Below are 18,991 nucleotides of genomic sequence, written 5' to 3'. Positions count from 1 at the left end.
TTTTACTTATCCAAGTTTCTGAATGAGATAACCTATCATGATTCCAGAACTGTGCCAACAGTAATCTTGCTACAGGAAGTAAATTTTTAATAAAGTATTCATATTTTACTTGCAGCTTCAAAGGGCATCTTTGGGATCACATGTTATTCTGGTATGTGTTATTCTTTTATTCTCTTAAATATTGTTTGACAGTACTATTGGACATTGATATTAACTGTACAAAAAGAATCCCAGTCCCTCTATTACTTCAATGTATCTTGTAGACCAATGGTATAATATTGTCTAGTCTATCTGGGGTAAGGTACTATTTATACATAACCTTAGGTATGTTTGCCTGCATACTCGCTGATGATTTCACAATAGCTACATAAAGATTCACCCATACATCTTCTGATATATCTGTCAGAAAATATTTTTTTCTCCATCTATCCCGGCAGGCCAAGCTTCTTAGCTCTAAATTAGTCAACTTTTACTGCCTACCTGTTTTCTCTGTGATATATTCAAATTTGTTTAATGGTTGAAAAATATATGAGATTGTTTAGTTTGTAGAAAACTTCTCTGAAAATATTGGTATACTGATATACCTGTTCCACCAGTTTTTTTGTTTAATTTGTATAAGTGACAAAACAGTATGTAGCAACATGTGCACATGTATAAAATAGCAGTATGTACACATGTATTAAAAAAGGTTTTATTTTTAAATATTGATCAGAGTATTGTGTTGTCTACTCTTTCTGATGCCTGTCTTTGACAGCACATAGTGGACTGCATGAAGGGGTACTTCATGTCTAATGAATTCCCTTGTCCTCAGATAGTTTGTCAATATCCAAACATCTTCCAGCGTGAAATAATGTTACAGCTTTCTGTTCAATATGGCTGATGGTGACTATTTTCTATATTTCTGCCCCATATTTCAAAGATTTGAGGATATACTAAGAGTATATACATGGAAGTCTGGTACTAAGAAAAAAAGAAGGACAAGTTCAAACTAGGCTTGCCAGCCTGAGCCTGAGCCTGGCAATTAGTGAGAGGGTTGGGGGAGGGGACATAGGGGTTGGTGTGACATTTGTGATGTCACTGACATTGCTGCATCACTTCTGGGACAAAGGAATTGCCAGAAACTCTATGGCAAAACCAGAGAAGCACAGAAACATTATTGACATCAGCAATGTTGCTTCCCCCCCCCCCGCTCCCACCACCACTCTGAGTGGGCAATGGAGCTTCCCAGTGAGAGGCCTCCTGCTATAGTGTGAAGACCGACAAGCCTAGTTCATATTCTTTTTTCAGCCTCCAGATCCCTGATCCATAACATGAATAAGGTCTTTAAGCTGGGTATTGAAAAGAGGCCTTTAAAAGCCAGTAAAGATATCTCTGCAATTACCAAGATAACTTCGAGCAGTCAGCAAAGAGGAAAAAATTACAGATAAATGTACCATAATGCTCTGAATGAATGATACCATTCATTCAGAGACCATTACTAGCAACATAGAAATGGCTTCCATACCAGGCAAAAGCAGACTGAAGTGGTGAACTCCCGCTTGTACTTTAATTCGGGGGAAGAGGCAGAGGAAGAGACAAGAACATTCCCTTTAACTTAAAAGATGCACCCCTGCATCTCTACAAAGATAAGATACTAGATATGCAGCAGCAGCTGACTCTATTCCTTCTTACATCTGAATTCTATGCATAAACATACAAGGGCAGCAGACTGTCCTTGTCAACGCATAATCATTAATTAAAAAAAGAGCAGCTAGATGGGGCAAAATATTAGAGCTTGATGAAGACAAACCAGCACAGGAAAATAAAGTTAGTATGGTTAAGCTTCTTCTAAATCCATATAGTACTTTCCCAAATTCTTCCTGCTGATACCATCTCTGTGGTACCCACAGGGTGTTTATTAAGTAATGATGCTGGTTCTACCAGCAAACAGCTGAGCAAACTGTTTCCTCCCCCCCCCTTTTTAATATTAACAATATTAGAGAAAGCATAAAATATAGAGTAGCAGCACTGGAGGATAAAACAAAACACAAACTCAAACAAAAACATCACAATTAAAAAGTACCTTCATCTTCTGGAGCTTCTGCTGCAAGATCAGCGACAATATCATCAACGTTATCTGGAACAATATTGCACTGTTCCCCCTGCAAAGAAAAAAATTAAATTGGCAGAGAAGATAATATACTTGTTGGTAATGGAACAGAAAATCAAATGCCAGAAGGCTTTTGAGGGGGTTTGAATGAAGGCAACTTTTAAGGGAGGGGAGGGAGGGATTTGGGGATTGTTATTTTACTTTGGTTTTAATTGTAAATATTTTTAATTGACTACTGTAAGCCCATTTGAACTATTTGAAAAGGTGGAGCGAAAATGTTTTAACAAACAAACAAAACAAAATTTGACTCTCAGAGTTCTAAAAGGCTTGCTAGATGCAAGGTCCATCTAATCTTATGTCCCATAAACTGTCGTAACAAGCAAAGGCCTCAGAGTTTAGGTTGCTCTTCTGAATATTTAGTTCTCTCCAGGACAACCCCCCCCCCAAACCCATATGAGCTAGAAATGGATATGAAAGGGATTTGAGACAGCAATTATGATTGAAACAAAATATTATTTAGGGTGGGGAATTGTTGAATATGATGATGTTATATCATACATTTCTTTTAATAGAAGCAAAATAGTATAGAGTCCAGTAGCACCTGTAAGGCTAACCAACTTTATTGTAGCATAAGCTTTTGAGAACCACAGGTCTCTTCATCAGATGCATGTGGTGATGCATGTGAAGAGAGTTGTGGTTCTTGAAAGCTTATGCCACAATAAAGTTGGTCAGTCTTAACGGTGCTAGAGGTCTCTTTACTGTTTTACAACTACAGACTTACATGGCTAACTCCTTTTAATAGATGTGATCAGAGAGACATGTAGGAAGATGTGAATCAGCAGAAGCCACATGTACATCTCTTAAGTCCTTGAATCATATACATAGATAATAAAACAGCTCTTGCTTTTTACACCTGCCTTGCTAATCTCTGGTATATCATCTTACCATGCAAACAATGTGCCAGATTTCTCCAAATTACCAAGCCTCTGCTGTCTAGAACCAGGTTCCTCTCTTATCTAGAGGTCAGTGGCAGCTTATCCTTTAGGAAATAAGAATTCTGGAGCTATGGTGGGGCTATGGTGCAGGAATTCCCACAGCCCACTCCCAATCTCTCTCTCTTAAATAAGAAACTGAAAGAACAAAATCCAAGTGATCCAAGACCTATAAAGCCCTATGTGGACTGGGCCCAGCATACCTTCGGGACTGCCTCTCCCCATATGTTCCCCAGAGGTCACTTCGATCAGCCACTAAGAACTTGCTGATGGTCCCTGCCCCCAGGGAGGTCCGCCTGGCCTCTACCAGAGCCAGGGCCTTCTCAGTTCTGGCTCCGACCTGGTGGAACTCTCTGTCTGAGGAAACTAGGGCCCAGCAGGATTTATTATCTTTTCGCCGGGCCTGCAAGACGGAGATGTTCCACCAGGCATTTGGTGGGGGCTAGGCTGTCCTCTCGCCGGCCATACCACTGAAGACCTTCCACCACCCATGCAGGACAATGTTGTATTTTAATATTTTATACCCGCCAATTTTAATTGTTTTGATATGATGTTTTAATGTATTTATAATGTTTTTACTGTTTTAAGCTGTTGTTAAACCGCCCTGAGCCTGTCTGACGGGGAGGGCAGTCTAGAAATGTGATTAAATAAATAAAATAAATAAATGACTGGGGGAAACTTAAGGAGTATCTTAAAAGTAAGTGGGATGTGAAAGGACAGTTGTGGTCTCTGGACAATTATTAAGATGTATAGAGAATAAGTAAAAGCTTTACCTTTTATAATAGGGACAAGTATTTGAATAGAGAAAATAATAAGAAATAAAGGGGTTATAGTGCTGTTGGGAGTCAAAAAGGGGAAAGGGGGAGGGGGAAGGGATGGGGGCATATATACTGATTTAAAGGGTAAAGCTAGTTGTATTATGTATTATGGGAATGTATGTTAACACATTCAATAAAAATTGATTTTTAAAAAAATTAAATAAGAGACTGCAGCATTACATCTGCTCTAGTACAAAATACATAGGCGGGTTAATTCAAAACTTCTATCTGATGCTTCACATATTTATTTTGAAAACTCCACTAATAGTTAACTGAGGGCCAAGCTACACATGACAAATGACACTTGAACAGCAAGTGTATTTCTCCCTGTTCACTTGCCCTCCACTCAATCCACTTGCCGTTCAAGTGTCATTCGTCATGTGTAGCTTGGCCCTGAGGTACATATAATTACTTGATTAGTTCTTGTGCTAGTATATGAGATAGTTATGAGAATCAGTGTGACATAGTACAGTGTCAGACTAGGATCTGGGAAATCTAGGTTTGAATGCCCACTCTGTCATGCAAGCTCGCTGGGCTAAGTCATACTCTCTCAGCCTAACATAGCTCACAGAGTTGTTGTGAGGATGAAATGGAGGAGAGGAGAATGATGTGGGCTGCTTTGGGTTACTGGCTGGAGTAGGGTTACTAGTCCCCCGGTGGGAGTGGAGCATCCCTCACTCCCAGCCTCTGCCCCCACCACTCACCTGGCTGCTGTAAGGGGAAAGCACAGGGAATGGGTCAGGAGCCCCGAAGCTCTTCCTTGTCATGCTGGGAATGACATCATTCCTAGTGCAACAAGGAAGAGCTCCAGAGCATGTGCACACAAGGTAAGTTTTCCCCATGCCCCCCCTGCATGTCCCCATCTCCCAGGTTGGGATCTAAGGGACCTACCAACCCTAGTCTAGAGGCATTGCCTGTCCTCAGCTCTAGATTCCCCCCATCAACCACAAGTCACAAGCCAGAGGTCGCCAGAGTCAATTGCAATGCCCAACTTTGCCCAGCTCCTGATCAGCCTAGGGGAGTGGAATTTCAAAGCAGTATAGCTGAGAATGGCATCTCACAGCTGCTGCATCTTCACCTCCATGGGAGACTATCACCCATCATCATGGGGAGTTACTGGAACTCACTTCACTGTCAGAGCCAACCACAGCATCTGCAGGGACATGGGCAATGAAAAAAAGTGGTTCTGATCAGCTATTGGGTGGAGCCTTGCCCAGGCTGTTGGATCTGCCCTCCCCCAGGTGCATCAGACAGCCCCTGTCTTATATAGGTAGAAGGTAGGGCAGGACCACAAGGATGGGGTACACTCCTGGAGCCAGAGGCTAATGGGAGAAAGAGGATGGTCTCAAGAGGAACTGGCTTGGAGTATAAGGCACTCCAGCTCTGGGTCAAGGAGGAGACTGTTATGACTGCTCCTCTCCCAGGTGATCTGGCACAGAGAGAGAAGAGGGAGACAAAGGAGCAGCCTGATAGAGAACAAAGGGTGGGAGTGATGTGAACCCCCTTCTCTCTTATCTGAGGCCTAGTGGGGGGTTCATTGCCTTGCACTCCTGGCTGTCTCCCCATGTTTTTCTTCATTCCCAGTGAGGCCTCACCCTTCAGACCTCCTCACATCTACAAATGAAGTAAATAAATAAATTATGGCTAACATATATTTGGACTATATATTTGGCTTGATAGTCCATATTCCTATTTGGCATTTTATACTGGTACCTTACGTGCAATCCTTTCTATGACAACTCTGGCTACTGACTTAATGGAACCTCCTTCTGGGTCATAGAAGGGACTCTGGGGATGATCAAGGCTTGTGAGAGGTCTTATCTTCTCTTGAGGTAGTGTTGGTTTGTTGGGTGACTGCAGTCAAAATGATAAACATATAAAGATATAATAGAGCAAATAATTAGACATGTTATACTGAATAGTACACATATTTTAGCAATTACTTTAAGAATTACTATGAAAATTACTAATTGCTACCAATGTGTTTTTTGCTATCAGAGTAGCCGCAGGTACTAAACAGATACATTTATTGGTAACATTTTACAGGTACTGTTTCCAAGGCAAAGCTAAATCCTGAACTCAGAAAACAAATGGCTGCCCTTAAGATAGTGACATAATCCCACCCAGAGAAGCTACAGTGTAGTTGCTTCCTCATGTGGCACAACAGTGTCACAGAAAGGCCATTGTATTAAGCTGCCAGAAATGGAATGGTGTATGTGGAAGCAGTCCTGTTAAAATACACTTAGTGAGATATGATGCTGTTAACTACTGCAGCTAAGATAACTCCTAAGAAGAGGTCTGAACAACAAACAGGCCAGAGTCAAATCTGTCTTCAAAGCTCCATAGCAACAGGAAAATAAACATCCATGATGGAGACTTATGATTTTATATAGTAATAGACAAAGGGCACCAATGTAGTAACTAAAAATTTTTTGATACAAATTTCATTTATCTTCTCTGACACTTAGAAAATAGATGTGTTTGAAACTTCTTACACCCCTCACAGCTTTTCTGGATTGATTATGTGTGACAATTCCCATTTAAAGTGGTGGGTTTTAAGGTATCATACTTTACATTACGCTCTCCTGCAGAGAGAGAACAGTTGAAAGAAGCTGGAACAAAATATGACATAGATCATGATCTGCCTGCTAATTCAGATAGTTATTAGATAGATGAGACTTGATGATGCTTTCCATTATTGTTAGAATTATTTGTTTGTTATGGTAATAAATGTCTATTTAATAAACTAGCCATACAATGGTTGTGATTGATATAGAAATGTCTATCTGCTGGTTTTTCTTTGCAGTTGATATGTATGTTCTGTTACTGGATAATTTTAAATATAAGAAATATATTAGACTAAATGAATAAAAGAGATTGGGCTAATTCTGATCCCCCTTTCACTCTTTATTTGCATGCCTTATATGTTCATTAGAGATTAACTTTTCTCCTGTTAATGACCTCCCATGCAAATTTTAATTATTTTTAATTTACATGATTTATAGTCCACCTTTCTCGCTGATGCTCAAGGTGGATCACACTGTCTAATTCAATACAATCAACAGCAGGGACATTCAATAAACAGTAAGTTGGCTACAGCGGTATATGTTTCAAAGGCAATGGCAACATGTTAGAGCCATGTTCTATAAAGAATTCAGTGAAAAACTTGGCTGAATTCTATGTTGTAAACAAATGTATTGGCCCATGCAAAATCCAGAGAAATGAACAAAATCATGTAGTATCATTTATTGAAGCCACACAGATTATACAAAACACTGTGCAAACTTTCAAGTTCTACAGAACCCTTCATCAGGCATATTTTACCGAATTAAAAAATGATAAGAGGAAAAAAAGCGAAATTTTCAGGTCCAGATCTTAAGAACCTGTTATGTTAAATTTTGGATTCAAGCAGGCTCACAATTTGATTGTTAGTTTCAGGCAGGGATGCCAGTCCCCCGCCAGGCCTGAACTGGGCCAAATTGCACCTAATTTGGTCCCCTGGGGAGCACGGGAGTGCTTCCAGGGCGGCCCATGACATGCACAATGATGTCACTTCCCAGAAGTGACGTCATCGCGCAAGCAAAAGGAAAAAGCCCAGGTAGGAGCTGGACCCCAGATTGCCTGCTGGGGACGGGGGGGTCGGGGGATCTGGCAACCCTAATTTCAGGTGTGTAACTGTGTTGGTCTGTAGTAGAAGAGCAAGATTCGGGTCTAGTGTCATTTGGGTTGGCTTCAATAAAAAATACTACATGATTTTGTTTCTTTTTTCTGAATTCTAAGAAGCTATTCTATACTATATTATGACACTTGTAAGCTTTGAGTATAAATACATTTTGGATCAACATGCTAAAGATCTGTTGTTTACATTCTAAGTAGGGATGAAACTGAATTTTTCATAAGCTTGCTGGATGGAGTAGAATAGCCCCATTTCAATTTTGTTTTCCTCTTGTTCCAGAAGTGTTCCAGGAGTGTCTGTTTGCACTATTTTCTGTTTTGTTATGCTAAACTTTGCCTATCAAAACTGACTCATTTGGAAACATATTTGGATGCTTAATATAAGTGTAAAAATGCAGGAGCATATAAATGGTGTATAAGTGTTAGAAATATATCATGTTGATGATTTCGCTGTTAGTGCTGTAAAAATGACATAAGTGGCATTAAAATGGTGGTGGAGAGCAGAATCAGTGGCAGTAATGAAACATGGTAGCAGTGACTACTTACGGAATCAAAATGGGCCTATTGATTTATCCTTCTTCCTAACAAATGTTTCTGTATTTCACTGGGTTGAACATCTGTGATCTCAGCACCTTGCTTAAAAATCAGTATAGCCAAAAAACAAACTTTTCGTATATTCAAATCCTCACATCTTGTACACTTTCACATTTCTCATTAATTTGTCTCATACATACTGAAGCAAGTAAATATTTAATATAAACATTGACTATCAAAGACTTTTTTGTTGACTCTGAGCTAGTTTCCCTGAACTATATCTGCCAGTATTCATAAATCATTTCCAGTTTACACAATGACTTCAGGTTGACTGATCTAAAGACTACAGCAAGTTCTCATACTGTGCTTATTTTATATACTTACTTCTTCTACCTTCTACTTTGATATATAAAAGACAATGTTTAAATGAAATTGTGAGAGCCTTCTTTTGCCACTCCTAATTCAAACCCCTCTAGCTCCAAGTAGGGTTGCCAGACAGCAACTGGTGGGAGGCAGGTGGGGACATAAGGAGTACTGTCATCATGATGGCATTACATCAGTCCACTTTATTAATTGCTGGGAAATGGTTTTGCCATGGAGTTTCTGGAAATTTCTAAAGCAGACTTACATAACTTCTAGGTTTTCCCTGGAAGTGATGTAACACTGTGACAAAAATGGCAATTAAAGAAAAATATCCCACCAGCCACTAGGGCAGTGGTGGGAAATGAGAGCTGGGGGTGGGGGATCCACTGGAAACCCACCACCTCGGCTTTTGCCTTTCCTTTATGGCTATTGAATCAGTAATAAAAACTTAACATGTATGCATTAAATGTTACAATACACCACCACAAACAAATATAACTTCCACTGAAATACAAATGCAGAATGAATGGCTGGCTTCCACATAAATATTAGCTAGTAATCTAATTGTTACATTTTATTTTCAAGCACAATCTACTGAGCAGATCACCACATAAGCTCCTGTGAAGTAACAGATATTTTCTTGCAATGACCAACTAGATTAAAGATTTTCTTTTAAGGAACAACTCTAAACAAGCAAGTCCTATATTATTTAGTGGGGCTTATTTACCAGAAAGAGTTCTTAGAATTGCAGCTATAGCCTACCCAGCATGAAAAATGGGAACCTTTGTCCATAAAACATTCTTGTGTTTCAGGGGCCTGTTGTTGCAAACTTAGCTTCCATTTATTTATATGAATGTATTAAGTCTTATTCATAGGAAGAATGAGCAGATTTCTCTCATCTCATTCCTTTATTGTTCTAGAAGCACTTTCTGTACTGTCATCCATTCCACATTCCAAATTTAACTTGTAGTACCATCCTCAGCAGAGTTACACCCTAACTTCAATGAAGGCTATAACCCTGCTTAGGATGGCACTGTAATTATTGAACTGGGAAATGGGCAGTTTATCACAGTTTTTGGTTCAGTTGCATCTTTCTTCACCCCTACATTATACTCTAGGTATATTTGTATTGGTAAAACAATGCAAAAAAGTAACTTTGATGGGATAATATGTGAAGATTCCTTTGAGACTCTTTTTTGATGATGACATTAATAAAATGACCCAGAAAAATGATTTTAATGCTGTTATCATAAGTATATCAAGTTTTTTGGGGGGGGGCAGGGGGGTGTCTCATCAATGCACATGTGCATAACAATAATCAAGATGAGAAGACACAGATGAGCTGACAAATGGGAAAATGCACTGAAGTGCATGTATACAGTGTGCTATACAATATTCAGAAATCAGACAGAACAGTGGAAGATTCATAGAACGGTGCACAAAGTAAGGTAATTTCAAACTACAAAATCCAGGGAGAATTTTAGATGAAAAGAATTTTGGAAACATATCTAAATGCTATTCATTCATTCATTCATTCATTCATTCATTCATTCATTCATTCATTCATTCATTCATTCATTCATTCATTTAGTTAGTTAGTTAGTTAGTTAGTTAGTTAGTTAGATAGATAGATAGATAGATAGATAGATAGATAGATAGATAGATAGATAGATAGATAGATAGATAGATAGATAGATAGATAGATAGATAGATAGATAGATAGATAGATAGAAATGTTTTATTTTACCTCCCCAGGAGGTGGTTTACAAAATAAAAGCGGAAAACACAAAACATTAAAATATACTAATTAAAGCCCAGCGTTACAAACCAGGCTCAGCATAAAAACATAGATCAGTATAGTAATGTAGTTAATATATTGTGGCTTATTAGATGCTTAGTAGTTCCCTTGATGTTTTCAGAGATACAGACAGGAAGAAAAAAAATCTGGTGGGCTGTCTTAAACTTAATGTCTTAGAAAATTTGCATGTCTGCAGTAAAGAACCATTGCTTGGATCCTATTTCCCCTTTTCACTGAAGCTCTCATTTCAACTCTCGTGATATTGTTGGGAGGTCCACTGACCCAGAGAGGGGGGAGGGTCAAAGGATGGCAGGGGGGAATCCATCATTTATTTGATGCAGCTCCACACATAACAACAACAAACAACTGTTATTATATACCGCTCTTCTAAACAGATTAGTGTCCCACTCAGAGCAGTGAACAAAGTCAGTGTTATCTTTATCCTCACAATACAGCTGGGGAGCTGGAGCTGAGAGTAGTGGCTTGCCCAAGTGGCCACCTACTGAGCTTACAACAGTAGTGGGATTCAAACCAGCAGAGTGCAGGTTTGCAGCTCACCCTTTTAACCACTATGCTACAGCAGCTTATGCAAACAAAAAAGAGAGTGTCGCGGATCTAGTGATAAAGGGGGAAAAAACACTGTGACCAACTTATTACCACAATTCTTAAAGACACAGTACCAGATTCTATTAACAACCAATTTCTTTATACACAATCAATGAATACCAGAAGGCAAAAACTTCTATATCAGCTACTTTATAGCATTATTCACTTCATATTTTATAAAGTGCAATTGTGCCTTATATATCGAAAAGAAGCATGGTAGATTCATAAGTTGAAGTCTGTTATGCCTAATGGACTTAATGTTAACTGTGATTTGTCAGCGTTCTTGTGAGAATATCTTGTATGGTAGTACTGGCTCTTTAAGAATAGTAGTTCCGTTACCATATATATTGAGGGCTGTACTATGTTGGATACACACCCATGAGTGAATGGCCATTGTGCATAGAGAGTAAACATGTGAAGGTTTCTAGCTTATTTGTGTAAGTATAATTCCAGGGTATAGATAAATTCTTGAGTACCTTTTGATATTCTGATATATTTTATTATTTGTTTCAGATGGGTAACTACCGTGAAGAAGGGATACCAGAAATGGGATATTATTTGCTAGCAAACCCACTGCAGTTACTGCTGATATGTATATGAGCTATTGATTGTATATTTATGAATTTCTACCTTTCTGGCCTTTCCCTTTATGCTTTGCCATGACAGCTTTTTTCATCTGAGCAGGGTTTTCTACAGGTGCCAATCTGAAAATGGGCAAGATCATCAACTGCCCCTATACTTGCTGCCATGGTTATGACTAGACATGGGCACAAACAGGGAAAAAAACCTGAACACCCTGTTTGTCGTTCATTGCCATCCACGAACAACGAACAATGAACATGGACAAACATGAACTGTTCCCGGACATGTTCATTGTTTATTGTTCGTGGGGGCCAGAAACAACCCCCACCCCAAACTCCCCCCACTTAGCCCCCCTCCCCTCAAACCCACTTACCTGGCCCTTTAGAGATCCCTTTAAACTATCAGCTGGCAGGTGGCAGGGAGGATTTCCCCCTGCCGCCTGCCAGCTGATAGTTTAAAGGGCCCTGTTCTGGCAAAAACAGCAGTGTCTGCGGGCAGCTAGTTTGATGGGTTACAAAAGTGACCTTCTCAATGTCCAATACCCACCAAATTTGCAGGGGGCATAGTCCTCACTGTCCTCTGAAGACCCCCCAAGTTTCAGAGAGATTGCACCCCAGGAAAGGCATGATCCACGGGTCTCCCCATTGGCTGTCATTTTCTCTTTACAGTGGCAAAAACGGGACTCTCTGCTACTTTAACCCTACTTTGAAGGGTTAAAGCCAGGAGGAAAGCCAGAAGGAGTTCAGACAGAGTTCAGTCCCTCCCTACCTCCAGTTGCCAAGGGGATTGATTGCAGGTGCCAGACTGTCTGGCTTGACGAACGGCTGCTGAAGGCAATGAATGAGGCTTGCAACGACCACCTGTTCATTTAGGATGGGGCCTCATGAACACCCTGTTTGAGAAGAGATTAGGCTGTTCGTGCGTTTTTTCTGTTTGTAATGCTGTTTGTGCCCATGTCTAGTTATGACTAGAACTATAGGGGAACAATTGCTGGATATGGCAAAGAAAGTTGTTCAAGACACCTATGCACAAAGAAACAGGGCTAGCCTGGCCCCATAAGTAGATAGGCCATGAAGAGTCTAGAGGCTTAGAATAAAACGACCTTGGAGAAGGGCATAAAACAATAGAGTTACAGAGCTATATTGCCATGTGTAGATTACAAAAGCCCTGCAACTCATACTAATGCATACAATGTGCCAAGATCCAGGTCAAGGAGTATCTGAGAATGGCAGGAATATCTAATTTCATAGAGGCTGGCAACATTATTAGAGGATAGTTACATTGGTGGAGGGCCAAATGTATGAGAAACATACAGATGTATGAGAAACTTGTAATCACTAATTCTGCGCAGACTTTGTTAATACAAAAAGTAGCAAGAATGAACTAGCTATTGTTATAAGTTTCAAGAAGAAGTTTCAAATATGGATAATCTTGTTTGGTGCATGAAATCATAAGATAATAGTTAGCCAAGAATTTGAGTCTCTGAAGCAGCTGTTGTTAAGAAAATGTTCTGAAATCCCACAAATAGGATAAGCTAAACTTCCTCTTTGGAGGGACTCCTTGCCTATAACTTTTGTATCTTTGGGTAAGATACTTTTTTGGACTTGTATAATTCTTCTCCTTTAATGATCTATGTAGTTGTAATGGATAGTATGACTGAGTTGATATCAAGAACACTGAATAATTATTTTGTAATAATAAAGATTTAAAATGGAAGCAGAGACTTCATAATTGTATTCCGATCCGATCCAAGCCACACAGTCGCGTCCGACCCTCAGCTACTTCGTAGATCGTCCCCCTCCAGGCCTTTCTGTCCTATAGCGCGTCAAGAGAGATCCGCAGAGTCTCGCAGTGAAGTTTTTACAGGGTAGTTCACCATTGCTTTCCCCAACCCAACACACTTAGCCGTACGTGAGCCATGAATGGTAAGTCATACGTTGCCACCCCCTTGGCACTTTGAGCCGGTGTGGGATAAGGGGGCATAATTGTATTACTTGTGTGAAATATCCAGTAACAAACCTAAAACATTATCTGTGCCGTGCCTCTTGCCTGGAGTTAAATGATTTGATACAGGAAAGTTAATGAGACAGGGCTTCTTTAGTGCATGCTTATATCTAAATCAGGTCTGACCAGTGTCATCCAGAATAATGCTTTTTCTGTTGTGGTCTGCCTGATGAAGTTAGGAAGGCTCCCACTCTCCTGGCTTTTCACAAACTATGTAAAACTGAATTGGGCTTTTCAATTCAGGGCTGTAATGGTAGTGAAAAGTGCCTGTCTGGAGCGGGCCCCACCCGCCCCGGACTGGGCCCGGGCCAGCCTTGCCCCCCCCAGTGGAGCCGACCACCCCGCCCCCCTGCTCCACTTACCGGTGGGTCCGCCATCCGTCTGGGCCCCGAACAACGACTTGGAACAACGGGGGAACAGCGGGCCGGCGGAGGAGCCCAGGACAGCGTGGAGCAATGTGCCGCCACCGCCATCGGGTCACTCTGTGGAGGGGAAACACCCGGCGGTGCAACGCAGCGCCGGAAGGGAGCAGAGAGCCAGGCAGCTCCCGGGCCCAGGCCCGGAGGAAGGGTGGGCCGGGAAGCCGGCAGCGGAAGCCTGGCAAGGGAGCAGCCCACTCAGGCCCACGATTGGCCAGAAGACGCCTGGGAGGGGTCCCCAGTCTGAGAAGGGGCAGGATGCCCAGCCACCCTGGGGAGGGATTGGCCCACTCAGGATGGAGAGCGCAGGGGAGATGGGTGGACCGGGGGTTGGCCAGTCAGGACGGACAGGCGGGAGCACCAAAGGGAAAGGGGAAGGCGAAGGGGAAAACAGCTGGGAAGAGGGAAACCACGGGGGAGTGGTGGAGGAAGGCGGGGGTGGGGTCAGGACGCACTACAAAGGGGAGGAGGCCCAATGATGCCGAGGAGGAAGTAGTGGACTGGAGCTGGCTGGTGAGAGAGAGTGAGGGAAACGAGGGCTCCCAGATCCACGGACAGGCGGCAGACTAAAGTGGCGCAACCCCTGCCCCTGCCCGGTCTGAGGCGGAGGGTACCCAACTCCTCCCCCCATGCGCACCGAGTAGGATGGCGGAGGGTGGGAGCGGCGCGGCCGGCAGGGCGGGTCTCACAGTGCCATCAAATCATACCATACTTACAGTGACCAATGCTAGGATTTTCAAGGCAAGTGACTAGTAAAACTGGTTTGCCATTGTTTTTCTCTGCATACTGCCCTGGCCTTCTTCGGAGGTATCCCATCCAATTACTAACCAAGGCCAACCTTCCTTAGGTTCCAAGATCTGAGGAGATCAGGCTTGCCTGGGCTATCCAGGCCAGGGAAACAAAATGGTTTAGAAAGATACTTGGGTGGGTTAGGGATTGTAGTCTGTGTTACTAAGTATAGTCTGTACTGTCTGTTGCTGTAATTAGGATCCTACCTTCTTTGTATCATTTAACATGCCATGTTAATATTTATGTTTTTCTTCTATTCTGCTTTCAAATTTATAGTTGGTTCCAGATTTCTAAAACATTAATCCTATTGCACTATTTATTGGATGTTGCATCCTGTTGATTGCATTGATATACTCTCTGTAATCTGCAGGAGTATTCCCAGTTAGAAAGGTGGACTATTAATAGCATTAATTAATTAATTCAATATTGTTCCAGTGTTTCCAGTCTCTACCAAAACATCCCAAACCAAACATCTGTTCAAAATGTGCAAGGGAGAAAACACTATTTGATCTTCATTTATGCTCTAGAAAACAGGATCTCATAACTTCAGGGTAAGTAATCAACTGTAAAGGTACAGCAATGTTTAAGGTTTAAAAGGAGAAAAATAATCTCTGTTTTCTTCACAATAGAAGTTAGATTTTATCATCTTCTATTCAAGATATATATCAATGACTACAGAAAGCAGGTAGATGGCAGAAGAAGCACACTAAGAAATGCATACTTTATTTTGTCAAAGAAACTATGAGAAGTATCTTCCTGAATTTTTGTGTACCTGATCAGATCAGAATCACCAACTAGAAACCCACATTTGAATGGCAGAAATTGTTTTTCATTTCTGAGAAAGATGAGTTTTATTTTTACTGCATTATCAGTCCACCAGTACAGAGAATATTGTGAAGGAAAATCCTACACATTACACTGATAAACACTGACACACAAATACCTTAATTATGTAGCACATGTGTAGTATGCAGCAAACATTATCTATATGAATCTCTATGAACTATGAATCTCTATTAATCTGTATGAAATATTTCATATTTCAAAAGAGAGATGGAAAGATAAGCAAGTGGAATCATATACTTGGATGAGTTAATAAAAAAGTATTGTATTTCAGCACTGAATAAGCGGCATTAGTGGTTTGTACTTGTCTACAATATATTTTGTTCCCACTCTAAGTTTTCCATATCATCCACATATTTCTAAGTCATTGACTGTTGTTGCCTCACAAAATGGATTTTGAGGATGGATTTGAAAGAATAGAGAGAAGTAATGTTATACAAGTATTCTCAAATACATTCTAGGCATAAAGAGCAGAAAGGGGAAAGAGAAGAAGAGACATTCGGCTAGCTGAGGGTGATGGCAATGGAGGAGCTTTAGCATCAAGTAATGACTTGTATATAGACATCACTAGTTAATCTCGTATTGATTTCCTTCTGAGATACACAGCAAGTGTATGGAAGTTCCCTATCATTTTTAATTAATATTTTCATCATAATGCCCATGTTGGTTCAGCGCTTATAATGTCATCCTAAACAGAGTTAAACTCTTATAAGTTTGTTGAGGGGTCAATGGGTTTAGAAGGGTGTAACTCTCCATAGGAAAGCACTGTCAGTGATATAATGTGCTATAATGATTGTCTATTTCATTTTGGAGCATGCTTCTTTCCTTAAGGAATACTCATCTTTAAAAAGCTCCAAAAGAAGAAGAAGAAAAGAAACCCTTTAGCGTATCTACAGACATCACTGTATGGATCCTGATCCCATACCTTGTGCCTACACTTCTTTTTTTTATATCAGGTTTTATTGGGTTTTTAGTCAACAGGGAGGGGTTACAAGAAGACACAAACATTTAGCAGATTCATATACAGGACACATATCAATCAATCCAAATACAAAAAGCCACTAAATAAGTAATTAACACCCCATATACCTTCAAGTTTCCCTTTTATTTTCTGTAGTCATTATTTAATTTCTATGCTTTTAATCCACTTACTCTATTCCTTATGTCATTCCTAATAATCTTTTCTTTTGTGTATATTATAGATAGATCACATTTTCCATCTTTTGCATTTTAGCCAGAGATATTAATCCCTTAGTCATTCCAGGAGTAGGAGATGGAAATAGTAGGACAAAAGATATCAGCAAAACAATGGTATACATCAATATATAAAGGGAGCATTTTTGTGCTAATTTCCCCTCTTTCTTACATCTGTTCTGGCCAAGCCTTCCAAACTTGTGTACTTGGGTTTTCATAGTAATAAGGGTGGGGAGGCCAAATCAATATTTGGTTTAATGACAATTTTATCTTCTATAGGAAATATCTCTTTCCTCTATTTTGTTCCAGCCAAACTTATTTGCTTGTGTTTTCATATTAATAAGGCTGGAATGGCCACATAACTATATGCGTAAAGCACAGTTTTAGATTTTAGAAAGAATAGCTCCTTCATCTGATGTATTGTCGAAGGCTTTCACGGCCGGAGAACGATGGTTGTTGTGGGTTTTCCGGGCTGTATTGCCGTGGTCTTGGCATTGTAGTTCCTGACGTTTCGCCAGCAGCTGTGGCTGGCATCTTCAGAGGTGTAGCACCAAAAGACAGAGATCTCTCAGTGTCACAGTGTGGAAAAGATGTTGGCAGGTCATTTGTATCTACTCAGGAGGGGTGGGGTTGAGCTGAGTCATCCTGTGAGAGTTTCCCAGGGTGTGGAATGCTAATGGCGGGAGGCTTCACTGTATCCTGAGGAGGTTCTTTTGCATATGGATTGGTACTTGATGTGCTAATCTTCTCTGCAGGGCTATTGTCGGGGATAGAATGTTTTGTTAGCCTGGTGTTTTTCAGAACTGGAAACCATGCTCTGTTCATTCTAAAGGTTTCTTCTTTCCTGTTGAAGTTTTGCTTATGCTTGTGAATTTCAATGGCTTCCCTGTGCAGTCTGACAAAGTAGTTGGAAGTGTTGTCCAGTATTTTGGTGTCCTGGAATAAGATTGGAATAAGATACAATGCCAAGACCACGGCAATACAGCCCGGAAAACCCACAACCATAGCTCCTTCATCTGTTTTGTCTTAACCATCTGCACTTGTTTACTTGGGTTCTCATAATCGTGAAGTTAAGAAGAGCAGATAGTCGTTTAGCTTAACCACTCATTTATATTCTGGAGAGAAGGGCTATAATTTAAGAATAGTTAAAAAGTTCCAAGGGCACAGTTATCACATTACCACTATTCCTTTGACAGTGGATATTCAAAATCTATTATAATATAGAGCCTCTAAGACTTTCATTAGATCTGTATTGCATATCATTAAACATATATAGGAAATCTAGGTCATAATCTGTTTCTCCTTTCTTTTTTTCAAAATAAGAAGGAAAAAAGAGGACAGTCATGAAAACAAAAAACTCTGTAACTCCATCAGTCCCCCCGCCCTCTTGTCTGTTCAGAACATATACAGAATATATGGTGTTATAAAAGAAAAAAAAAGAAGGAGCCATAGAGATAAAGGGTTAGGTCTGCATTATTAAATCCTAATCTGAGTCTTATCCTTGTTTTTTCTTCTTTCTTCCTGTAAAATGGTACATCCAGTCCTTATTCCATCTGTGCCGCTGAAGGTGGATTTCCTTATCTTCCAGCCAATTCTGACCAGAGTCGATAAAAATGTTGCTACTTCTCTGTTTATTTTTCTGCTTTAAAATCTGCTGCACTCTTTTTTCCCCTTTCAGTAGTAGAATGCTAGGTTGTCTCTTTGTAGATCTGCTTCATGGCTCTGTCCCTTTCTTGCTACTGCCTTGTATCTTCAAGAAGATGTACTGGTACAATCGTCCATTTTGTAGATTATATTTTTCCTCATTTCACTCTATTTTTCTTTCAGTTAGATCTGTCTCTTTAAAGATTTCTTCTGTATTGTCATTTTTTGTCTTACTTTTATCCATTTCTACTCCAAATGTCTCGACTGCTTTAATTAATAGTTCAATCATTAATTTAGAAATTTCTTGCAATTTAGAAAATACTTCTTCTTCCCAGGAAGCCATTTCAAATTACTTATAGGTGTTATGTCCAAACTCATCAAAGTGGTAAAAAGCTTTGTTTTGTTAATTATGTTCAAAGATTTATTGCTTTCCAACTGTCTGCTGAGAGAGTCTCTTTACAATCTCTCTCTGTCTCCCTCCTCCCAGCTTTACCCCGGCAGCTGCCTCGCAATCAGGCTGGTTAGCCCTCATAAAACCATAAAACAATCTCCTTACTTGATAGAAAGCATTGCGGAATCTCTTGAGTTGTCTTCGAGTTGTTTTTATCTGTCTTGTTAGGAATCTGCTTTATTCTCTGTAG

The 18,991-nt window shown here is 40.3% G+C and overlaps 1 protein-coding gene across 2 annotated transcripts in view; it reads right to left on the bottom strand.

Annotated features, from left to right (window-relative positions):
* Positions 1-18,991, bottom strand: part of SPON1 (spondin 1) — a 595,298-nt gene that overhangs the window by 21,776 nt on the left and 554,531 nt on the right. For both annotated transcript variants that reach the window (XM_054971838.1, XM_054971839.1), the window contains exons 9-10: positions 5,613-5,753; positions 2,063-2,141 (exon numbers count right to left, since the gene is read on the bottom strand). In XM_054971838.1, the coding sequence (XP_054827813.1) occupies positions 2,063-2,141; positions 5,613-5,753 (220 nt within the window). The remainder of the gene's footprint in view (positions 1-2,062; positions 2,142-5,612; positions 5,754-18,991) is intronic.

The sequence above is a fragment of the Eublepharis macularius genome, chromosome 2 (genome assembly GCF_028583425.1).
Source record: "Eublepharis macularius isolate TG4126 chromosome 2, MPM_Emac_v1.0, whole genome shotgun sequence".
NCBI classification, from domain to species: Eukaryota; Metazoa; Chordata; class Lepidosauria; order Squamata; family Eublepharidae; genus Eublepharis; species Eublepharis macularius.
This window is presented reverse-complemented; position numbering and strand designations above follow the sequence as displayed.